The following is a 23,460-nucleotide window of genomic DNA, read 5'->3' as shown; positions in this document are numbered from 1 at the left end:
CAGCCCGGCCCCTGGGGACAGGCACTTGGAGGGGTGACGGGGAGGGGGGGAGGAGAGGGGTCCCTGCCCGCCCAGCCACCGCAGGAGGGGGGCAAAGTGCTTTTTGGTGTGTGTGGGGGATGGACGGGGACCCCGGGAGTGACTGAGGGGGGGGTTAGTGTCATTGTGTCCCCAGAGGGAAGGACCGGGGGGGGGGACACGTAGCAGCTCTGATCCCTGTGATTGTCACAGCAGCGCCTGGGGGGGGGGTTGTCCTGTGTGTGCCCCCCCCCTTCCCCAAAAGCGCTTGCACCCCCATTTGGTCCCAGCCCCGGGGTGGGGGGGGCAGCTCATCAGCGGAACTTTTGGAGCTGGAAGAGAAGAGGGGGGGCGGTGAGGGGGAGCAGGGGGGGACCCCCAGAAAGACACCCCCCCCCCCCAGGCCTGCCCCTCACCTCGCTCTCCACCAGGTTCCTCTTGTACAGCGCTTCCTTGGCCGCATCCTGCTGAGAAGGAGATGTCGGAGGGGGGGGATGAGTGGGGCCCCCCACCCCCAATAGCACCCTTGGGTGCTGGTGTACCCCACGGCGGTTTTGGGGGCTGCCTCACCCGGTTGCCCTCGGTGCCCAAGCGCCTTGCCGTCTCGGTGTAGAGCTGCAAGTATCGCTCCAGCTGGGCCAGGTACTCTTAAAAAGAGGAGAAAAAGGGGAAAATAAAGTCGGGGGGAGGGCATGGACACCCCCACCCGTGCCCCCCCCCGCCCCCCCAACACACACTATGGAGACACCTCACCTTTGCGGAAGATGGGGTCGCCATGCTGCAGGCGCGACCGCAGGAGCTGGCTGCGCCGGGCGATGTCCTGGTACTGTTCCCGCAGCTCAGGGGGGACCGGCCGCTGCGCCTGCCGGTACGCCAGCATCTGCAGGGACAGGGAGCACGGTGGGGGGAACATACACACGTAGTGGTGACGGTGCGGGGGGGCATGCAGCGGTGAGGGGAGCCCCCCCGAAACGCTGTAGGCATGGCGTCAGCAGTGCTCACCTTCCTCTCCAGCTTTTCCTGGTCGAAGGCCAGCAGGTTGAGGCTGGGCAATGCCGGCATGGCCCTGCTGCGGGGAGGGGGGAGACGGCCCCGGGTGAGGTGGGGGGAGGATGGGGAGGGGGCGGTACCCCCCCCCCAGACCCCCAGGCTCGGCCCGCGATGTACCCCCAGCCCCGTCCTTTCAGGACACCATCTGCCAGCACAGGCCGGTTGGCTGGGAAGGAGAGGAACGGGGGTCCCGGGGAGGGGGGGGCCGACTGGCCCTAGTGGGGTGGGATGGGGACCCAGCCCTCCCCTCCTTGCTCCTCATCTCCCACCTTGGTCCTTGCTCCTCTCCTCCATGCGATGCCTGCCCTTTTCTCCTCCTCCTCCTGCAGCCGGACGGGGCCGGGGTGGGGTTTAAATTCCCACTCTGTGCCACTCCCCAGCTGCCAAACTGGCCTCATCGGCAACGGCGAGCATCGAGACCCCTGGATTGGGACACCCCTGGATTGGGGGTGGGAGCAGCCACCGAGGAAGGGATGGAGCAGGACAAGGTGTCCAGAAATCAGAGTTTTCCTGGGCTGTGGCTCTGGCCTGCGCCCCTTTGGGTAAAAGCAGGCCCCGTGGAGGAAGAAGGGGAGGAAGAGGAGGAGAAGAGGTGCAGGCAGGGCCGGCCTCGCTACAGCACCGAGCAGATGGCTGTCCTGAAAGGGAAGGAAAAACGGAGAGGAGAGACGGTGAACGGCATCTGCCGTGCCGGCGTCATGTCCCCATCCCAGCCTGGTCCCCCCGAGGATGATCTGGATCCCACCAACCGCCCCGGTCAACCCCCAAACAGCCCCCGAAAGAGGGTGCCAAGCCCCTGCCGCCCCAGCGTGCCCTGCCAGCGGTGCCACTGCACCGCGGCACTTGCCAGGTAGCCCCCCGGCACTCGCCTGTTCACTTCCTTTGCGGGAGCAACGGCCGGTTTGGGTTTGGGGACGGCAACCTGGAGGGAGAGCCGGGTTTAAGAGGGTGTTTCCCCCCCGGCCGCAGCATTTATTTAATGGATGGGGAGCCCGAGGGCAACTGGGGCCTGCGGGCAGCATCCGGTGCCCGCTGCGGCACTTACCGGGGGCATGGTGCTGGGGTTGATGACCAGCCAGCGCTCCGTCCTCATCTCCAGCTGCTGGGAGCTCAGGGGCTCCCTGATCCGCACAATCACTTCCAGTTTCCCCCCCGTGGGCCGGCGGCCATCCAGCAGCTGGGAGAGAGGAGGGAAATACCATTAACAAACCGGAGAGAGGATGGAAATCCCATTAACAAACTGGAGAGCTGGTGTCCACCCCCAAGAGATGGCGGTGGGGGTGATGACGGGCCCCGGTGCTCCTCACCTCAATGATCTCCCGAACCTCGCACACCGTCTCCAGTGCCGCCAGCTTGAGCTGGGCTGTGCCGATGACACGGTCCATCTTGAACAGCCCCCTGGGAGAGCGGAGAGGGGTAAAACCAGCTCAGGGTAGCCAGAAGAGAGGGGAAAACCTCGGTCTCTTACCCTTTATGCGCCACTTCAAACTTGATGCCTTTGGCCTGAAGGACCCGCCGGAGCCCCCGGTGCCCTCGGTTCATGTACAGCTTGAACTGCTCCTTGAATTCTGCCAAGGGAACCACCGCACCAAAACCACGGCATCAACAGGAGGAGCAGCGCCGAGCCCCCAGCGAGATGGGGGCCAGGAGCAGAGCTGCGTTAATTACCCCCACTCTGTCACACTAACGATTCTCAGCCCGGAGCCTTGGCACGCTCTGCAGTGATGGCGTGGAGCCTTCGTGTCGCTCCCTTGGTACCAGCCCCCTCCCTGCCTCTCGGGAAGGGCAGAACGGGGCACTTACCGGGAGAATCGGTGTTTTTGATGACGTTGGTCTTGTCTTTTTGAGCTTCCTCCTGCCAAGGTAAAGGTGGGAGGGTGAGGGCTGAGCCGCTCGGCCGGGGAGCACGGTGGATGGATGCCGACTTACCGCATTGGGGTAGGGGAACTCGAAGCGCACGAAGGCGTCCAGATCATTGGGAGCCACACCTGCAAGACCAACATGGCGTGAGCGCCGTGCCGGCGGTGCCGACCACTCGCAGGTTGCCGCGGCAGAGGATTCATGGTCCTCCCTGGGCCCCCGCACTGTCCCTGAGCTCTGCCAGCACAGGCAGCTGCCTGCTGCTCCCTGGGGAGCCTGCCTGGCATATCAGGGCTTTGGCAGGACCATCACCATGTCCTCACCGCTCCCCGCGGGTGAGAACAGCCGGGGAAGCAGTGCACGTTAATGAGCGCTGGCAAGGGGCCCAGCTGCCCCCGGGGCATTTTAACAGCAGATAATTAAGAAAAAAGACAGTTGTCAGCGGGCACCCGGCGCAGCAAGGGGGAAACAAGCAAACCCCAGCGCTCCCTCCTCCCCACCACGGCGAGGATCCCCAGCCGCCAGGCGCCGGTTGACAGCTGCCGGGCAGTGCCGGTGGCTTGCAAGCTGCCGCGAGCCCTTTGGGCCGGTGCCTACAGCTGAGCAGCGTAGCCTGAGCTGGGGAGGTCTCCGTAGTCATGGCCGTCCTGCACTCTCCCCGCCGTTTTCTCTCACCTGGCGGTGCCGGGAGGTTGATCCCTTTCACTATCGACAACACCATGTCATTGCTGTTCAGCTCCGGAAAGATCCTGTGGACGGCGAGAGCAGAAGAATCCCATCAGCGCCCGCCCATCCTTCCTCGCCTGCGGAAGCCACGCTCGGCCAGCAAGCCCCTACTTGATGACGCTGAAGGTTCGTTGCTCATAATGGTACTTGGGCAGCGGGAAGCCCCGGGCGTGGGCCTGCTTCAGGATCTCCATATTCTGCTTGCAGTCCTCAGCCAGCTTCTCAAACCTGGCGGGGAGAACGGCTTACGGCAATGTCCTCATCTTCCTCGGCACCACCGCGCTCTCGTGGCGAGGAAGGTGCCTCCCCCTGTGGCAATCCTGCCCTCTCTGCCTGCCCGCACCACCCCAGCAGACAAACACTGCGTGCACTAGCCAGCAGACTCACTTGGTCGTCTCCGCAATGTTCCCCAGGTGAGTGAACTGCTTGGAGTAATTCATGCACATCTGGGAGGAAGAGGAGAGAAGAGGAAGGTTTCTGCATCCCGCCGGCCTCCTGGCACAGGTGGCCACAGAGGAGCAGAGCTCCTTGGGCAGCCATGGCAGCCCCAACGCCAGATCCACCCGACCCAGCACTCCCTGGACACGTTGGTGCTGGGTTTTCCAAGCCCAGAGGCATTGCCCCTTTCCCGAGTGTCCTGCTCCAGCCTGGAGGTTTCTTCTCCAGCAGAAAACCCTGCTTCAGTCCAAACTCAGCCTCGATTTATGCCAAGATTTAAAGCACCCTTCCCTTGGAGAGGGAAGCAGCTCATTTCCTTCCTCCTCACTATCCTTCCTTCCTCATCTACAGTGAGGAAGGACCCCCCCTCCAGGTCTCCCCTCTTTCATTGCACACTTCACACAGCCCCACATGGCCTCCTGCCTGCCTTGTTCTCAATCTCTCCTCACATGCGGCCAAAATAACCCTATTTTTTGGCCGTCCCCTGGGCTCCGCTACCTCGTGCTGCTGCCGGATCAGCTTCATCAGCTCCAGGTACTGGCTGGCTGCCTCGGGAGAGATGTGCACCCCCCGACGCTGCACGAGCACAAAGTCCTCCTTGTTCACGGGGGCTTCGGGTACCTGGAACGGAGGGAAGGGGTCAGATCTGTGACACGAGGAGCCTGCCCAGAGCCACAAACCTAAAAAAACCCCTGACCTTGGTTATATCGACAGGCAAACCGTTCTGCGAGGCCTCGATCATGGGATCCAGCCCTTTGGCCTGGCGCAGGAAGAGCTTTGCCCCCTCGATGTCATTCTTCTGCTTGGCACGGAGGGCGGCCTGCATCAGCTGCTTCCTTCTGCCTTCCAGGAATGCCAACTGCTGCTGGGCTACAGGGGAAGAGGGGGGCTCAGCATCCTCACCCTGGTCCCATCATCCCCCCAGCATGGTCAGACTCAGCGAGGACTGAGCGTTGGTTCAGGGTGGTACCTTTTGCGGTGGTTTTGGGGGCTGGTTTGGCCACTCCGGCAGAATTGGGGGCACCCGCAGAGGAGGTTTGGGGAGGTGGCGGTGGCTGCTTGGGCTGGGAGGCGGTAGCGGCTCTCGCTGGGGCAGGGCTGGCGGCAGGCTGTGCCGGGAACAGAAGGGATGGTGTCAGAGGGGGCTGCAATAGGAAGAACACGAAACATCCGCTCCTCAGGCGTGGGAGGGCCGGGCGTACCCTCGAGAGCACTCCCCACTCTCTGTTTTGGATTCCTGCGGCAGCGGGAGGGAGTCAGACAGGGGGTCCCGAGTCCCCAGAAACCCCGACCTTTGCCTTTTCAGCACCATCATCCTCCTCATGGACCTCCTGGCTGGCCAGCTTCATAGCAGTTTCCAGCACTCCAGCGATGCTTTGGTCTCCGGACGGCTTCTCCATGCCCTGGATAGGCTGGAAGCCTGGCCAAGAGGGGTGCAAAGGGGAAAAGCTGGGTGGTACCAAAGGCTGCCCCACCTCGCTGGGCTGGAGGGGTCCAAATCTTCCTCCTCGCGGCACACCAGCTTTGGGAAACAGCTCCGAGAAGAGCTCGCCATGAAATGGACAGGGAAAATACCTGGCGGAATGGGCAGCTCCGAGAAATCCACCGTTTTCCCAGCTTTGTGTGCCCGGATGGCATCCTGGTATTGCTGGAAGGGAAAGCGGAGGCTGAGCAGGGCCACGGTGGGGCCAGCAGCACCACGCCAGCTGGCAGAGCGCGCGGCTGCTGCACCTTGACGATGCGCTCGTGCATCCGGGCCTTCCGGTCATCTCCCTTGCTCTTGGCCTGCGCCGCCGCCGTCTTGTACCGCTCCATCCTCTGCTGCAGAGCCTCCAGCACATCCCGGGGAGCGGGGGGAACGTCTGTTTGGGGGGAGAGCCAGAGAAAAGCTTCAATTGCCTTTCTCTTTGAACTTCCCTTTCCTTAGAGAGCAATTTGGGGTTAGAAATTAGCTGTTGGGGCTTCTACCTGCCGCATGAGATGCTGGTTTAACTTCTGGCACAGGCACTGCTGCGGCAGGCTGCGTCTGGCCAGGCGACAACTCCTTTGGCAGCTGGTCTGTGGAGAAGGAAGCGATTGGCACCCGCAAATGAGCAGCAAGGTAATGGCTGCATCCACCAGGATAAGCAGAACAGCCATGCTGGCTTTCTCGACCCTCCGAAAAGGGGGTACGAACGCTCCCTGCTGCTCCCTGGCAAGGTTTTGGGTCTTACCGGGAGGAGGCGGCACACTGCTCAGCTCCACCGGCTGGCCATTCCCTGCCGCTTCGAGCAAGGAGTCAAAGCTCTGAAAAATCACCAGGAAAAGAGAAAAGCTTGCTCTTTTTCTGTATTGAGTTTTGCAGACAGCCCCAGCCAGCCTGACAGACCCTTGTTTTACTACAGAAGCCACAAAAAGCGGGAGATCTGCGCCAATATTGAACAGGAAGGGAAATTCAGGCCACTCTGGCTGCCTGATGTGTGCCCAGACACACAGAGCCTTACCTTTGCGACCCGGTAGTACTTTGTGGCCATCTCCAGGTCTCCATGCTGCTTAGCGTGCAGCGCTGCAAGCTTGTACTCCCGCTGCCGGCCCCGCAGCAGTGCCTCAGCACCGGCATGGTCAGAGCCTGGGGAAGCAGAGAGAAGAGCAGTGTTGCCGGTTTCCCCATCAGCAGCGGGGTATAGCCATCTCTGGAGCAGAAGAACAAGCCAAACCTTTGCCTGGGTGGGAAGACGGCAAGGGAGGAGCTGGCTTCACCTCTGGAGAGCTGACGGGCAGGACCTGAGGCTTTGGGAGAACGGGGGGTGGCTGCGGCTTGGGGGCAGAGGCAGCAGGCGGCTGCGGAGGTGGCTGCGGGGAGCCAGGGCGGGGGGCTGGCAGGGGGGAAGCCAGGGAGGGCTGCGGAGAGCTTGCACCCTTCCCCAGCGCCACTGGAGGGGGGATTTCCTCCTCGTTGATCTTTTTTCCCTTCTTGACGGAGGCCAGCATGTTCTCCAGCGTCTGGAAGGAACATGCACATTAGTAAAGCCCTCTGTCACTCCAGTATTCCTCTACCCCTGTGAAAAGACAAACCTCAGAGCCTGCTGGGACAGCAGCAAAGGCGCTGGAGGTGGGAAAACCCAACGTCTGCCTAAAAACAGCGCCCAAACTTGGGCTGTGTGCTGGGGGTTTCTCACTGGTTGGAAATCCAGCCCCCAACTCTACAAGCTCCTTATTCCCCCCCGCCAAACATCTTCAGCTGCCTCCTCTCCCATCCCATGCGAGAGGGCAGCTGCCTTGCTCTGACCACATCACTCTGCTGGTGGACAAAATCCAAGGGGAAGGGTGAGCTCTGCTCCTGACAAGGCAGCACTACCCCCAGGTTTCCTCAGGAAGCCTCACGGGCTCCAAAAAATGCTCTTAATGGTGAAAGACATCACTCTCTCGCGAGTTACAGCCCAGAAGCAACACGCGATCCTGCTTCAGGGGTCAGGGAGGGCTCTGCATCAAAACGGGGTGCAGGAAAGACCTGAGCGTGGCAGAAGGGGCTCAACCAAGGGGGGAAATGGCCTGGGGGGGAAAACAGGGCTCAAAATAAAAAATAGAAAAAATAATCCTAAGACTATTCAAAGGGTTTTAAATAACCACGAGAAATCGGGACCTCAAGGTTGTTTTAGCCAGCGCTGCAGCAGGGTAAGATGTTCAACTGGAGCTCACTGTGCTTAACATGGTCTCAGAGATAATTATATCGCAGGCGGCTGCACCCGCGTGTGTCTCAGGTTTACGTTAACGCCTACAATTAAGCACCGAAATTAGGACGACCTGATTTTCCAAGAACTCTGAGTAATTCCTGTGGGGAGCTGGATGGGCTCACAGCTGCGGGGAGAGGCCAGAGCTCAGCCGGAAGCACAAAACCCCTGAGTTCAGAAACACTGGCCAAGCTCAGCCGGGAATTCAAGATCAAACGGTTTCATTTGATTAAAGATTCAAGGAAACTGAGGACTTTGTGTCAGAGTCCCATGAGCCCTCAGGCCCATGATTTCGGCTCACCTTGAGGCCCCTCTCGTAGCGCCGCACCCTGGAGCTGTCCCCGGCCTGCTTGGCATTGGCGATGGCCGTCCGGTACATGTCTGCCCGCTCCCCCAGCGTGGACTCGATGTCGCTGGGCTCCGGAGGCACCTCCGGAACCTGCAGCCGCCCCAAGAAGAAACGCTCGGATCAACCCAGCGAGACCCGGGCTACCCCCACCGCTGATATCCGTTCGGATCGGGGGCTCAGAGCAGACCCGGTGGCTCAGCACCTGGCTCTGGCTCACGCCAGGTCTGGCACAGCCACCCTTCCTGATCTGCACCGTGATTTTACAGCCTCTGCGGGCTTAAGGAAGAGCCCCAAGGAGCAGCAGCAGAACCCCGACAGCTGCTAATAAACAGGGATTGCCTGAGAACGGCTAAAAAGGGGATTGACGGAGACTTATTTCTCATAGATTCCAATAAATTTGCTAAATCCTGCCTCCACGCTCGCATTTTCCAATGCTGCTCATTACTGACAAGGCAAAGGGAACCTGGCTTCTCCCCCTGACCGCCAGGAAAGTTTTTTACCTCTCTGGGGAGCAGGTTCACGTGACAGAGTCACATTTTCTCGTCAGGGAAACGAACAAAACAACACAAAAGGCTAAAAAGGGCCGGATCTGGTGCCAACACAACAGAAGTGGAGCAAAAAGACGCGTCGTACCTTGGCGGGGGGCACCGGTGCATCCGTGCTCCCTTCCCCTTCGCCCAGCACCTCCTGCAGCTCGGCCTGCAAAGCGCCGGGAGTTTCATCAGCAACGATCCAGGGCAGAAAAGCCCTTTTTTAGGATAAGGCAATCCCAACAAATAAAGCCCCAGCGACAGAGGCGCAGAGACCAGAGCTTCCCCAGGAGCTCAATCCCTTCTCACCATGAGATCGTCTTCATCTTCCAGCTCTTCTTCGTCATCCCCCTCCTCCTCCTCGTCCGTGTCCTTCATGCAGAGGGCGGCCATCTTCTCAATCGCCTCCATCGGCAAAGGGGCTGGAGGAGCAGAAACAGCACGAAGGGTTTTTTGGGGCGACGTACCTGTTTCTTGATGGTTTAAGCCCACGTGCAGGGGAGTCCAGCCCGGGGTGGAGGCAGAAACAACCCAAGAGGAGCGGCTTTCTACATGCTGTGTTATTAATTATCCCAGAAGTTGACTGCACATGAGCTCCCTGCAGCAGCAGCACTCACTTTTCCCCTTGGGCTTCTCTCCTGGCGCAGCTCGGCCTCCCACCAGCGCCAGCAGCTCAGCCTCCAGCTCGGCGGCATCATCTCCGGTGTCATCCCCTGCTGTCCCCTCCGGGGAGAGGTCCACCAGCAAACCCATCTGCGGGGAGGGAGAGGGAGGGACAGCCCTGAGGGCACGACGCTAACAATGCCTCGTTAGTGCGAGGGGATCCCCTGGGATCCAGCAGAAGGAAGGAGGGGATCGATGTGGACCTTCTGTGGGTGGAATTCAGCGTGTCCCATGGTTCGGAATTGAGCCCACAGTGCCCCGAGTGACCTCGCCACGGTGATCCACAAGGCAATGAAGCAAATAAAAGCATTTAAACTAATTAAAACACTTAAATAAAGACGACAGACAGTGCAGATGCTCCCAGCTCAGTGACAGAAACCCTGCAACGGGAACAGCCAGCATCGCCATTAGCACCCGTTTAACCAAAACATAGCCCTGCATGACCGATGTCCCCACACGGGAGGTGCGGCAGGAAAGCGCCCGGCAGCCCTGCCCACGATGGCTCAGGTTTCCCTCTGCCTGCGGAAGAGCTGTTTATGGCGTCGACCTTTCCCTCCCACGCGGGCCGGGGTGGGGGGGGGGGCACACCCAGCTTCCTGAGGGTGCTAGGGTTTGGTGCACACCGGGGCGAGGAGGGGGGGAAGCGGGCCGTACCTGCCTGGCAATGGCGGCACCATGGCCTGGCGGCATCCTCCTGGCTTTGCTCATGTCTCTGTCTCTTGCCGGGCCAAGCTGGGGGTGGGGGGAGTGCTGCATTAGGGTGTGGGACCCCAGCACCCTTCAGAGAGCCCGGACCAAGCCTCCCCCTCCGCCGCCACCCTTCGGCCTCAGCTTTCTGTGACCCCCCTGCGTTCCTGTTTTCCAGAAGTTTCTTGACAGCCCCCTCCCTCACCACCACACCACCCTGAGCGCTGCAGGGCACTGCCCCCCCCCCCGCCCCAAGCCCTGACCCTTCCTCCAGAGGATTCTCCCCCCACCCCTGCAGCCCTTTCCCTACAGCCTCCTCCACACGTTACAGCCCCCCAAAAGGCCCCATTTCCCCCACGCAGCCCCCCACAAGGCCCCATCCTCCCTGACAAGGCCCCATTCCCCCCCGCCACAACCCCCCAGAAGGCCCCATTGCCTCCCCCCGCCCCCCAGAAGGCCCTATCCCCCTCGGCAAGGACCCATTCCCCCCCAGCAAGGCCCCCAAAAGGCGCTATCCTCCCCCCACAAGGCCCTATTCCTCCCCCAAGGCCCCATTCCCCTCACAGCCCCCCGCAAGGCCCCAGCCCTCCCAACCCCCAGGCCGCCCCCCCCTCCCCCGTCAGAAATGACCCCTAACCCCCCCACACACCCGGCTCCCGGCTCCCCGCTCCCCTCCGTGGTCCCGGTCCCATCCACACTCACTTCCTACTCCGCCCGCCGCTGTCAACAACACGCCGCGCTTTACGGCGCCGCCGTCGCAAAAGCCGCCGTCGCCGTCGCGTTTCGCTTGACGGCGCCCGGAGAAGACTACAACTCCCGGCGCGCCCCGCGCCGCGCATGCGCGGCCGGGGAACCTGCGAGAAAAGGCGGGAAAAGCGTGAGGTGATGGGGGAGACCGACGCGGGTCGGGGGGTGGAAATGGGTGAAATTCCACGTTTCTCACTTCAGAACTGGAGGGTTTGGTTCCTCCTGCTGCGGCCACGGCCACGGGGGGGGGCGGCTGGGGCAGTGCTGGGCCCCAGGGAGAGGCAAACGGCTGTGGGCTCTGGTGATGCACAAGGGCTGGGTCAGCCCTGAGGGCAAAACACCTCTGGAGGAAGCAAGGAGAGGCTGCTCGTTAAGCCCCATTCTGTTCTCCCCACTCAGGCAAGCGGCAGGATGGGCAAACAGAAGAACAAGCAGCCGCCAGGTATCGGCGGGAGGCCCCAGCAGCGAGGGGACGGGGGTGGTGAGGAGCCCCACCAGCCTGCCCCACATTTCCCCGTCTTGCTCCTTGTATTCAATTGGTAACAAGCACTCCTAAAACCGTCCAGGCTTATTACAAACCTGCTAAATTGCAAAACTGGCCCGATTTGTAAGCAAAACGACACCCAGCGTTCACCTTTTCCGCACCTCTTTCATCAAATCCCCTCAGACCACGCTGTGCCTTTCGGAGTTCAGGGCTGCTTGCTACCTCTGTGCCATGCGCTGCCTGGGTAGCTTCCCCAAACGTCCCCTCATCTTGCTACGAGTCTGTAGGAAATAGGGGTTATTATGGGGATAAAAGACAAAACCAAGCGACTTTCCACTGGCAGTTGGTGAGGCAGCAAGCAGCACCCGCTGAGCTGGGGCCAAGCCCCTTGTGCCGCAAACCCTGTTTCTTGGCGTTTCCAAGAAGGGGTGGGTGGAGCAAAGCTGACACCCCACAAAAGCCCTAAAAGCGATCTTTTCCCCTCAGTTCAAGTGTTAGAGGTGTGTGTGTGGGGGGGAGGTCCTAGGATTTAATAATAAAAAATAACAGAAAACCACTACAAAGGCTGTTCTCCCTATCCGACACGACACCAAGTCCCTCTTACCTCAAAGGCTGATATCTGAGGATTATATTTTTCCCCTGAAAAGGAGACGGTAAATGCCACGTTCCCAAAACTAAAAAAAGGCTTCAGGAAGATTTGGATGCAAAGGCAGATAACAGCTTAGATGTGACTGGACCAGCTCAGACCAACGATGCCGATGGAAAACCAAAATCTCAGGGACAGATGACCCATGACAGCACCACGACAAAGGCACCGACGAGGTAACAGGGCGAGACAGGGTCTGCGGGTGAACCAGTGACCTACCTGGCAATCGCCTTGTCACTCACTGAATGTGTTTTATTGTTCTTAGCAGTGCGAATGGCGACAGGGAGGTGGCTGCTCTGGAGCAAAGCCGGGCGGAGGAGCGTATCCCCAGCCCCTTACCACAGGTATGCCTGTCCTGGGCTCCAGGCAAGCCTGCCTTGCTTGGCAAGCTCCCAGATGTCACCAAAACGCTCTGGTGTTGAGAAACTCCCTTTGCAGCATAGCCAGAGCCTCGTCTACGGCACTGTTTTTCCTCTGTTGGCAAACTCAGCCTTAACGGAGGAAAAAGTCCAGAGATCGGAATTTTTTTAACACAGGAGTGATGCTGGAACCTTGTTATTTCAGAAAGGAAAAGACATGGACATTGGTGGAGGCTGCAAGTCACAGGAAGCAGCTGCCCTGGGAGCAGCGTCTCAGCCAGAGTCACCACAATGGGCAAATTCGGTGGCGGATGAGAGAGAAGAGGATCAGCTGGTGGTGACCACGGAGCAGCACAGAAGTGCTGGTGAAGAGCTGGATGCCGAAACTCCAACTCACCGCAGAACAGGCAATCTCGGTGACAGTCCCGAGCATGGCTCTGCTCCGCCAGCACGAGGAGAGGGGACTGCCGGCAGAGAGATCACTCTCTCTGTGGATGCTCCAGGCCGGAGCACTGGCAGCTGCCTGCCGGCGGAGGTGCCTGAGCCTCACCGTGAAGAGGGAGTTAACCACAGCGAGCCAGGCGAGTGCCGAGGTGATGCCGATCAAAGCCAGGAGCTGCCGCACGCATCTGTTGTAAACACTGAGGAAAAATCCGGTGCCATATCCAAGAGGGTGGCTGGAGGAGAGCACCAGGAAAACATGAGTGGGGAACAACTGCAGGCAACTGGTACAAACGACACGGTGAAGAATGTGGCTGAATCCTGCTGCAGCCTGGCCGGTGGCGGCGTCTCCGTGGAGGTTTTGGGGGTCTGTGCCCTGTCCACAGACCAGAAGGCTGAGGGAGGCACCACCGAACTAGAGACTGCAGGCACTGCCGGCACCATCATTCCAGTAAGCCAGCCCCAGGGTGGGAATGCCTGCTCGTGGAAAATGTTGGGAGAAGCTGATACAGGCCAGGAAGAGGCTGAAAGGGGAGAAACCTGCTCTCCGGGGACCAGCTTGGCACCAGATCCAGCCGTCCCGGCTGGCAAGGATTCCTCAGGCAAGAGGGAAGGCGAAGGTCTCGCAGAGGAGCGGGACGCAGAGGTGAGATGCAGCATAGAACATGCAGTGAGCGTGCCGAGGACAGATGCGCAGCCCCCCGCTCGCTCCAGCGACCTCCCGTGCAGCAGAAGAACCACAGGGAACACACCCGCCATTATGGCTATGCCAGGGCCGGCTCCCACAGGCACCACACAACCCCTTGCCGCAAGCACTGGTTCGGATGCTGGCACAGACCCCCAGGACGGGACCTGTTCGACCAGGGAGCAGCTCTCCCCACAGCCAGAGCTGCAGCGTGGCCTGGAAGGGAACAGCCTTGAGCTCCCGCTGCAGCAGGTAAATCCACAGAGGTCGCTAATATAGCGTGAAAGAAATCCCCCAAAACGCCTGAAATACCAAGCACACCGCAAAGTGCCTAAAATAACCTGAAAGGGGAAAAAAACCCAACTATCTTTGTGAGAGCGGGTTGGACTCGGGCTCCCCGGTCACAGCTTAATTGTCGCACAAACTTCTCCCCGCAGCCGCTCCCTGCCGCCAACTGGCGCAACTCTGTGGTGCCCGGGCATGAGCTGCGTGCCGCAGCAGGACAGAGCCACGCCAAAGAGATGCCGCCACTCGCCAAGGGGAACGGCCTGGACCAGCCACGGCCCAGGTAGGTGGATTGCCCGCTCTGATGCGCTCCCACCGTCTTGGAGAGGTGGGACAGTGACAGACCTTCCCACGAGGGATAAAACCCTTATTTTAATGAAAAATGTCCCGATTTGGTGAGTAGAAACATCCTCCTTTTCCCTCTTCCCTGTCATGGTCAGGGGTGAGGAGCCGGAGGGGCTGCGCCCACCCGCCCACAGCGAGGATGCGACCGACATCATCTGTGGCCTGATCCTGGAGCTCTCCAACCTCAAGTAAGAGCGAGCTCGCACCGGCCGCGAAATCCGGATCCTTTCCCTGGGATTGGGCCCCCGGAGGAGGGCTGAGGGAGGGTGAGTTCCGCACCAGAACGCGGGGTTGGTAAAACACGCGCGAGGGTCCGCGGGTGACACGGGCGCCCACCGGCTGCCCCCCTCCCTGCAGCCGCCTGGCAATGAGCGCCTACCGGGGCCTGGAGGCACTGAGGAGGCCGAAGCCACGGCGGAGCAGGCGGCCGGGGCCAGTGCCGGTCCCCCCACACACCGGGAAGAGGTGGAAGGAGACATAGGGCTGGGTCAGAGCCGGATCCGGCCTCCGGCACGGCTCAGCTCTTTATTAACATAAACCAGCATTTCAACAGAGAACGGGGTATAAATAAAACACCTTCCTACACGTAATGCGTGAAATAACATTTAAAGAACAAACTGGCGTCTCCAGCGAGGGCAGGAGCCACCAGGGGTGAGCTGCTAACAGCAGCCCAACCCCCTGGAGCTGCCGCACAAGTGCTCGGCGACAGCTGGAGCACCGGCACCCTTCCCGCCACGGGACCATCCCGGACGGTTGGTCAGGAGCTGGCGCTGCCCTCAGGCACCCGCTCGGATTAATAAAAAACAACAAACCAACCCAAAACCCAGAACTGAAACCAACCACAAACGCCCCTGGCACAGAGGTGCTGTTAAAACCGACCCTTTTCAGGCTTTTCGCTGGCATCTTGATGCGGCTTCTGCCAGCGGTGACCACCAAAGCCCTGCTGGGATGATACTGCTTGGCTTTACCAGCTGGGGAGAGCAACTGGGGAGACTGGTCTTGGTGGAGTGCACTGTCCTGGCATTTCATCCTTGGAGGAGAGCGGAACCAGGGGCTTCGCAGGGGCGATGCAGCAGACGGAGCCGGGCAAAGTGGAGCAATCCCCTGGAAGAGAAGGAGAGGGGAGAGCACCGCGTGTACCCGGGCAGGCACCGACTGCTGGGAGCTCCCCTTCCTTAATTAGCAATAATTCCCCTAATGAGCTTGCCAGAATCCCGTTCCCGGCTAAAGGAAGGCTCGCATTGCCGCTTCGGAGCGAGGCTTTGCTGAAGAAGCAACTTTGCCTGGCAGCCTCCGGCAAAGCCACCGGCCTGGTGCCCCGTGGAGCAAGAGCATGGCAACACCAGAGCAGAGTTTCCTTGTGGCCCATCCTCACCTCATGCCAGGAAGCGAAACCCCCACTTTCAGCCCATTTTTGGGGGCTGCAAGATCAGAAATCCTCCTGTGTTTAAAAACAAGCCGGTACCTGTTGGGGTGAGGGTCCGTCTGCGCTCAGCTACTTCTTGGCACTGCCCGCCGCGCTGCGGCCACCTGTGACCCGCTTGCCGGCGGAGTTGCGCGCCGAGTGGCTGTAGACCGAGGTGTAGCCATGGCGGGTGAGGGGGCAGAAGCGTTTGGTGTGGGCCCGGTCTTGCGTGGCCCCGCACTGTGGGCAGACGTAGCTGCGCAGGACGGGGCACTGCACCCGGCCCCCTGCGTCTCGCAGGTTGTGCCCGCTGTAGACGTGCTTCGCCTCCCCATTGTGCTTGCAGAAGGCGCAGAGGGATTTGCCGGGGGACGCCGATGCCGCCTCCGGTGCGATGGGCGATGCCGCTGCCTCTTCGCCGTCACCGGCGTCCTCGCGCTCTTGTGGCAGCGTGGCCAGCACGGCGGCCAGCCCCAGGTAGTCCCTCCACATGTCGAACGCGGGGCTGTGCTCCATCCTCGGCCGCTGCCCGGCGTGTTTTGGGGCAGGATGTGGCTCCATGTGCCGTGTCCTTCCCTGGAGGAGCCGGGCAGGGCCAATCGCCGCTGCCTGGGGCCGGCTCCCGCCCCCGGCAGCCGCCTGGAGCCGGTGCGTCTGCCTGGTAGGGTGGGGGTGTCTGCACCTCTTCCCCTCTCTGGGTACAAGGGGGTCGCACCTGAACCCCCCCGCAGCGCTCCGACCCCCGCAACGCCGGCGTTTAAACCCCCTTTCGCCGGCAGCATCCACTCCAGTGTGGCACTTGCCAGCATCCCTCTTGCTGCAGCCGCCTCAGAGCCAAACCCGGCCAGATTTGGGGTTTTGGCCCCACGGGGACCTGCCGCCGGCTGCTCCCCCCGAGTCCAGCAGGACCCAAACTGCACCAGGCACCTTCCCCAACACCCATGGCACAATGCCTCGGCCAGAAATGCCTTTTTTTGTGGATAAACGTGGGATTTACATCCCATAAACCCCATCAGCGTGGTGCGGGGACACCAAAAACCCGAGTTTGGGGCAGGGCGCCCAAAGCCTGGACTAAAGCTGGGAGCAGCTCGGCCCATCCCTGCCCTTGCTTCTGCCTTCGGGCTGAAACAGCCCAGAATCGGGTAAAGCATCTGCTAATGGACAGCAAAATCACCCACAACAACCCCCGGGGAGACACAAAGCCCCGGCCCCCCCCCCGGGCGTCGCCTGCTGGGCCCAGAGCCCTCTAAGCCCCTACTTTTTAGAGAAAAAATGGGATTTTTGCTCCCCCACGGGAGTTTCCCCCCCAGCACCACGACCCACCGCCAGCAACGGGTGTCGAGCGCGAATGTCGGTCCTTGGGGACACAGCGACACTCACCCGCCAGAATGGCGCCGCGCAGGGACGCCCCATCCGCATCCCATGATGAAATCCCGTCGCTTTGGGAAATCGCGCACTCTGCCCACCATGCCGCTCCGGACCGGAGCTTCCCAGCGAGGACCTTCCCGGGATGGGACGGAACCGCCAGGCCACAGGGATGCCGCGGTGTCACCGAGAGGGGGCTATGCTGCAGGCGGCACTGGGAAAGCGGCGGCAGCAACTCCCCCGGCCGCTCCGGTGGGCCACGGGGCACACGCAACGGTCGATGGTTTCACCTCAACCACAAAACTCACCGACAGCGTTGAATGTTCTCCGGAGCCTCCGTGTCGGCTCCGAGCGGCATCAGCATCTGCCAGAGGGAAGTCGTGCTCTTCCTCCCGGTTATCCCGAGCACCCAGTGCACGGTTTACCAGCAGCAGACTCTGCGGCAGGCACACGGTGAGGATCCGGCTTGGGAAGGGTCCCTGCAGCCACCGGCCCCGGCCCCAACCTGCTCTCCCTGCCAGCATGTTGCCCTCAACCCCGGCACCGTGAAATACCTGCCAGGTCCCCGCGGCACATGCCAGCCCTGCGGCATCCACTCTGGCAGCATCCCTGTGCCGACATGGCCACGAGGGACAGAGCTGCCGGGACAGGAGCGAGCGCCAACAAAAGAGGCCAAATTGCCCCAAACGCGTGGCGATTTTTACGCACAGCCGAACCCACCGAGCGCTGGGGTGAGGGGAGACCCATCGTTTATTCATTACGAACCAGAGCTGTGGCGCGCCGTCGGTGTCACCGCTTGGCCTGAACCCCAAAGCCTCAGGGATGGGGCGACTGCACCGGGCTGCACCAGGAGAATAATGGAAACGGGGCTTTTCCCCCCCAAAACAGAGGCTGCTCCCCCCGGCCTGTCTGAAGCGCCTTCGCAGCCTGGCACTGCCCGTCCACCCTGTCCCGGGGCGAAGCCGCTGCCGGCAGGCAGGAGCTTGGTGAGCAGCCGGGGCCGTGCCGCACCAGCGCTCGCCGCACCTCCCATTGGCTCGCAGTGACGTCACGGGCGAAGTCGTGCCGCAAACAGCCGCGGGGCCCCGCGAAGGAGGGAAAAAAGAACGAAAAAAAGTCCTGGAAAGGCAAAGAATGGGCACTTTGTGCGCCTGGCGCAGCGACGGCGGCATTCCCTCCCCGCCAAGGGCACCAGCGGCCCCACCGGCGCCAGGGAATCCCGGAGCCCAACGCAGCGGGGCGGGGAAAATAAAGACATTTAAGCCAAAAAAACAAACGCCAGTCGGCGTGCGAAGCCCGGCACGTTCCCAGGGCTGCGGCATCAGGCCAGGGGAGCAGCCGGGCCGCCCCAGCGCCTCCCGCGCCAAATTCCTCGTGCGGGAAGCGGGAAAACCCCGGCCGGGGCCGCGGCTCCTGTTGCTGCCTGGCAAGGAGAGAGCGGCCCCGGGGCAGCATTTGGGTGCAAAAACACCATTTCCCGCTCGGCTCCGGATGGGTTTAAAGGCATCCGGCCGGCCTTGCCGCCAGCTCGCGACTCCGCGCTCGGCACCTGCCATGTTTCGAGGTTTAGAAACAGGGGTGAAAAGGGAAAAATTAATTAAGTAGGTCGGAGATGTGCGGGGTGGGCGCCGTGCCGGGGATTCACCGTGCCGCCCGGCCCCGCTCCTGCCCGCTGCTTCTCTCGGGGCGGTTGTTTGTTGGCAGAGCCACTCAGCAACCAGCCCCGATTCCCTCGGCTTTTACCCCAAAAAGGTCCTTCCCGTACCCTGCTAAACCAGCCCCCCCCCCGACACACCAGGGAGCGGGACGTGGCCCTTCGCGGAGTTGGGAGCTTCTCCCCGCTGGCGGGATTGACCGAAACGCCCTGAATTTGGCCCAGACCCGTCGGGAGCGGCGGTTTTCGCTGACACCCACCTTTCCCGCCAGAACCGGCCCGGGCAGGGAGCAGTGCTGGCAGGGGGACGAGGCCGAAGGCTGCTCTCGGTGGGGAGGGGACGCCGGGGCCCCCCCAGCCGGTGGGGGAGGGCGGGGGAGGCCTCAACCCCCCCCCCAAACCAGCGGGAAGCGGGGCGGGGTGTGAAGAAGGGGCGGTGCGGTGCCACGCCCTGCAGGACACCGGCGGGGGGGGGTGACCGGGACACACGCACACCCCAAACCAGCCCCCCCGCGGCGACCGGGGGCCTGCGGCACCCCCCTCCCACTGCACACCCCGGGAAAGGCCGGGGGTCCGTGTCACAGCACGGGGGGGGTGCCGGAGCTCCCGTGTGTGCCCCCCTCGGAGGAAGGGGGTCCCCCGCGCCCCCCCCCTAGCTCCCGGTACCGGCGGGGGGGTCGGTGCTGCCCGGGCCGCGGTCGGTGCTCGGGGGGGGGGGGGGGGGGGGAGCGGGCGGGGGGGCGCGGGTCACCTCAGGCCAGCGGCACCGCCCATTGGCCGCACGCACCGCCCCGCCGGTTCTGATTGGCCGTCTGTGGCTCCCCGCCCGCCCCCTGTCGATCACCGCCCCGCCGCTCCCCATTGGCCGCCCGCCCAGCACCGCCCGCCCCCTGTCCGTCACCGCCCCGCCGCCTCCCATTGGCGAGTCGGTGGGGCCGGCATTTAACCCCTGCGGTGCCGCCTTCTCCCAACCGGTGGCCCCGGCGGGGTTTGGGGGGGACGGGACCCCTCCTTGCCTCTGAACCGGACCCCAAACCGGCACCTCGGCCCGGCCCCTGGAGACTGGGGGGCGGGGGAAGAGCGTCGTGGCAGCGGTAGCACACTGCACGGCATGGCACAGCATGGCATTGCCTAGCTTTGGATGTTACGGCTCAGCGTGGCATGGCATGTGTGGCACGTCATGGCACAGCATGGCACACCAGGAGCAGGGAAACAGAGGCACAGAGCTGGGCATGGCCCAGGGCTTGCCACGTCGTGCTGTGCCACGCTGTGCTGGGCCATTCTGTGCTGGGCCATACTGTGCCATGCCATGCCCCAGTACTCATGCCCAGGACCAGCTCAGGACAGGGGCGCTGGGCTGTGCCAGGAGCAGCGTGGTGCCGTCCGGTGCCAGCTGGGGACCGCGGGCAGCGCTGGCACTGCCGGCTCCTCGTCCCCATGAGTCTCCCACGAGCAATGCGGCAGAAGCGGGAGGGATTCCCACGCGCCCCTGGGGAGCCCAGCCTGCACCAACACCACCACGCTCTGCACCCTGGCCGCGGCACTCGCCCGGGCAAGTCCTGGCTGCACCTCCAGGCCGGCCCTGGTGCTCCCAGTCTCTTCCCTGGCACGGCTGTGGGGGCCTGGTGTGACTGGGGGTGTCCCGGCACAGCTATGGGGACCTTGGTATGACCATGGCGGCTCTGTCCCATGCACAGTGGCACACGACGGCACATGGTAGCACACGATGGCACACGGTGGCACACAGTCTCTGCTGCTTTGTCCTGGGGTGAGCCGCGTTCGTTCATCGGGTCTCAGCCGCCGCGGCCACCCCAGCACTGTCATCCCACACCCCACCACCCCATCCCCATGGTGCCAGTGCCGCCGGCGGCGCTGCGAGCGGCTGGGCTCAGCGTGGCCCTGCCGGCACCGCCCGGGCGCGGTGGGAAGGCAGCACCAGTGACTCACCAGTGCCCGGCAAGCCGGCGCTTGATGCTGGGCTGGGCCGCAGGGCGGGTGGCAGGGTGGGGGGTCGGGGGCCACAGGATCCCACCGTCGGGTGGGGGCTGCCGTGTGCGGCATGGCGGGGGGCCGGGACGGCACAGGAGGGGCTCAGCCCTGGTGATGCCCCGCGAGGTCCCAGCCGGGGCCCCCATGGCCGGGGGGCTGGAGGGGGCCAGAGAAGCCCCTGGGGGAATCAGGGGGGGTTGAGGGGGCTGGGGAAGCCCTGAGGGGGCCTGGAGGGTCCGGGGGGGGGGGGGGGGCCATCCTCTGAAAGCGCCTTTGTTTGGAGCCGGCCGGTCCCACCCTGGCGGTGACTCACGGGCGCGTGGCTGCACCCTGACTCACCCCCCCCCGGCCCCCCCGGCCTCGGGGTCCCCCGGGGCCCCCCTCGCCCCCAGCAGAGGGGGATGTCTGTGCATGGGGGCACCCAAATATACAGGGGAACCTCTGCGTGAAGGTGGGGTCCATGGGTGCACGGGGGTCCCAGGGCTGCACAGGGGAGCCCATGGGTGCACAGGAGGCCCATGGGTGCGTGGAGGGGGTTTTGGGTGCATGGGGGGGGGCCATGAGTGGACTGGGGGGGTCCTGGGTGCAGAGGGATGCCCACGGGTGCAGAGGGTACCTTATGGATGAACAGGGGTCCTATAGGTGCATGGGGGGGGGGGCCATGGGTGCACGGGGGGGAGGTGTGGGTGCAGAGGGGGCACCCGCATCACCCAGGCGTGCTCCCCCTCCAGCCCTGGTGCCCCATCGGCCCGCTGCATTCGCACCCTGGGTGGGCTGGGGACACCCCACCAGGGACACCCCACCAGGGACACCCCATGGGGACACCCCGCTCGGTGGCGGCGTTGGAGGGGGGCCCCGCCCCGGTGGTGCCGTGGGGCAGCCGTGGGCGCCTGCCAGCCCGGTGCTGCCGGTGACTCACGGCCCGTGACTCAGCCCCACCACAAACACCGCGTCGCGCGGCAACGCCGCCCGGCCCCACGGCACCCGACCCACGGCCCCACGGTCTCCTGGCCCCACGGTCCCGCTCCTGGGAACGGCATCCCCGGGACCCCTGGTAGCCGCCCCCGGAGCGTGGCCAGGAGCCAGTGGGGCTGGGGATGCTGGGGGGGGGTCTGGGGGGAAATGGGGGGGGTCTGGGGGGGGCCAGGAGGGTCCGGGGGGGTCAGGCGTGCCCCAGCACGAGGAAGGAAGAAGCCGGGAGGGAGCATGGGGGCGGGAGGAAAGGGAAATCCCGTCCCACCAGCCCCCCCTGCGCTGCCAGCCCCACGGCTCCCAGGCACCCCACTGCCTTGGGTCCGTGGCTCCCAGTCACCCCAGTGTCCAAAGCCTGGGGCTCCCTGGGTGTGGGGCACACGTAGGTGCAGACGGGCTCCGCCAGCTGGGGGTGCAAGGATTCGGGGGTGCAGGGGTACCCCAGGGGACGGGTGTCCGATTGGGGGGGTACATGGGTGCACAGGGGTGTGGGGACAGGTGCCCACCCCATCCCAGTTCCCATCCCCGTCCCCATCCCCGTCCCCAGTCTCCCCCCTTTCCCGCTGCTGGGTTGCCGAGATGCTTGCCAGGGGCTGTGAGAAGCCGGCGAAGGGGATTTCTGGGTGTAAATCAGGAATAACCGGGGCCGGGCACGGGGCGGGACGTGGCACCAGCCCGCGGTGGCCGTGGAGGTGCCCGTGCCCGGATGGGGCTTTGGCCACCCGGCCCAGCCCGGCCACCTCCAGAAACGGCTGCACGCATGTGCGCCTTCCCAGGCGAGTCGGGGCCGTGCCGTGCCGTGCCATGCCACCCTCTGCTGTGCCACGCCACCCTGCGCCGCGCCACGCCGCGCCGTGCCACGCTATTACTGCGCCGCGGCGCGCCATGCCGGGCTGCGCCCCACCGCACCGCTCCTCCGTGCTGTACCGCGCCGTGTCGCCTCGTCCCGCACCGCACGGCGTCGTGCTGTGCCCGCCAAGCGGGCCGTGCGAGCCCCCGGCCGCCCCGGCGCAGCGCGTGTGTGAGGCGGCGGCGGGGCTGAGTCAGGCGGGAGGAATGTGCCGTCTGGCGCGTGGGCGAGCGCCAGCCCCGGCCGCTGCCATTACCTAGAAAGGACATTTCTGCGCCGCCGGCCCCGCCAGCGCCTGCGCCCGCCGCGACCGCCGCGGCCACCACGGTCCTGCCACCGGCGCGCGTGGCGCGGTTGCGCGGGTCCATGCGAGCGAGCGAGCGTGCGTCGGCTGCGTGTGCACGGCGGGGCTGCGCGCCTCTGCAGCGCGCCGGGGCTGCTCGTTGTCACGGCGGGGGGTGGGGGTGGGGGTGAGTGAGTGTGCGAGCATGAGTGAGTGTGAGCGTGCGAGTGTGAGTGTGCAAGAGTGAGTGCGTCTATGAGCGTGTGCGTGTAAGCGTGTAAGCATGCATAAGTACATGAGTGTGCGCACACAAGTGCATGTGTGCTCCTGTGCATCGCTCGCTCTGCCCATCGTGGCGTGTGTCTGCAGTGTGTGCAAGGCAGCATGGGGGGTGTGTGTGCGTGCACACGTGTGTGCACATGTGCGTTGCCGTGTGTACACCACAGTGCACGTGTGCTGTGTGGGGGGGTCTCCATACGGCAGGCGTGCGGCGCTGGGAGCGTTGCAGCCTGTTCGGGTGTGCGTTGCCACACGCGTGTTGAGTGCGTGCATGCATTCCTCTGCGTGTGCGTGCTTGCGTGCGTTGCAGCGCGGGCATCGCCACGCGTGCACGTGTGCACTGCCACGTGCGCACGTGCGTGCGCTGCCACCGGTGCGCCACTGCGCGTACCGGCGCGCATTGCTGCGTGTGCGGCACCATGCGTGCCTGCGCGTCGCCAAGCATGCCGTGCAGCACGCGCGGCGCTCCGTGTGTGCGGCCTCGTGCGTTTGCACCACCATGCGCATGCACTCCTGTGCGTGCATCGCCGCGTGTGCGACGCCGTGGGCGCTGTGCCCTGTGCCGCACGCAGTGCCGAGTGCCATGTGTGCCGTGTGTGCCGTGTGTGCCATGCCGTGTGCTGTGTGCCGGCTGCGGTGC

At 63.6% G+C, this 23,460-nt stretch overlaps 3 protein-coding genes across 7 annotated transcripts; 1 reads left to right on the top strand and 2 right to left on the bottom strand.

Annotated features, from left to right (window-relative positions):
- Positions 1-184: 184 nt before the first annotated feature.
- Positions 185-10,882, bottom strand: CC2D1A (coiled-coil and C2 domain containing 1A). 5 transcript variants are annotated; one of them, XM_069797406.1, is made up of 29 exons: positions 10,734-10,882; positions 9,999-10,076; positions 9,299-9,434; positions 8,991-9,103; positions 8,785-8,850; positions 8,104-8,241; positions 6,789-7,074; positions 6,576-6,700; positions 6,306-6,378; positions 6,061-6,150; positions 5,824-5,981; positions 5,668-5,740; positions 5,385-5,512; positions 5,063-5,237; positions 4,790-4,962; positions 4,591-4,713; positions 4,042-4,100; positions 3,766-3,882; positions 3,604-3,677; positions 2,998-3,056; positions 2,872-2,923; positions 2,537-2,636; positions 2,376-2,466; positions 2,061-2,245; positions 1,021-1,087; positions 772-898; positions 589-665; positions 435-482; positions 185-350 (listed from the first exon to the last, which is right to left on the bottom strand). In XM_069797406.1, exons 2-29 carry the CDS (start codon positions 10,050-10,052, stop codon positions 333-335), a joined length of 2,985 nt encoding a protein of 994 aa, XP_069653507.1. In that variant the 5' UTR covers positions 10,053-10,076; positions 10,734-10,882; the 3' UTR covers positions 185-332. The 5 variants fall into 5 exon arrangements, with proteins under 5 accessions (XP_069653507.1, XP_069653503.1, XP_069653505.1 ...); XM_069797402.1 differs by lacking the exons at positions 185-350; positions 435-482; positions 589-665; positions 772-898; positions 1,021-1,087 and adding an exon at positions 1,359-1,990 and having other exon boundaries at positions 2,114-2,245; XM_069797404.1 differs by lacking the exons at positions 185-350; positions 435-482; positions 589-665; positions 772-898; positions 1,021-1,087 and adding an exon at positions 1,359-1,990 and having other exon boundaries at positions 2,114-2,245; positions 5,824-5,954; positions 10,734-10,880.
- A 299-nt stretch (positions 10,883-11,181) lies between these two features.
- On the top strand, positions 11,182-14,626 carry BRME1 (break repair meiotic recombinase recruitment factor 1). The gene is made up of 7 exons (XM_069797409.1): positions 11,182-11,220; positions 11,910-12,084; positions 12,174-12,252; positions 12,473-13,645; positions 13,831-13,961; positions 14,119-14,211; positions 14,381-14,626. Exons 1-7 carry the CDS (start codon positions 11,190-11,192, stop codon positions 14,502-14,504), a joined length of 1,806 nt encoding a protein of 601 aa, XP_069653510.1. The 5' UTR covers positions 11,182-11,189; the 3' UTR covers positions 14,505-14,626.
- NANOS3 (nanos C2HC-type zinc finger 3) lies at positions 14,512-17,050 on the bottom strand. The gene is made up of 2 exons (XM_069797410.1): positions 15,489-17,050; positions 14,512-15,127 (listed from the first exon to the last, which is right to left on the bottom strand). The coding sequence occupies exon 1, from the start codon at positions 15,987-15,989 to the stop codon at positions 15,519-15,521; it is 471 nt and encodes a 156-aa protein (XP_069653511.1). The 5' UTR covers positions 15,990-17,050; the 3' UTR covers positions 14,512-15,127; positions 15,489-15,518.
- Between the last annotated feature and the right edge of the window lie 6,410 nt (positions 17,051-23,460).

This window comes from Haliaeetus albicilla, chromosome 11, assembly GCF_947461875.1.
Source record: "Haliaeetus albicilla chromosome 11, bHalAlb1.1, whole genome shotgun sequence".
In the NCBI taxonomy this organism is placed as follows: Eukaryota; Metazoa; Chordata; class Aves; order Accipitriformes; family Accipitridae; genus Haliaeetus; species Haliaeetus albicilla.
Note: the sequence above shows the minus strand (reverse complement) of the source record. Positions and strands in the feature narration are given on the sequence as shown.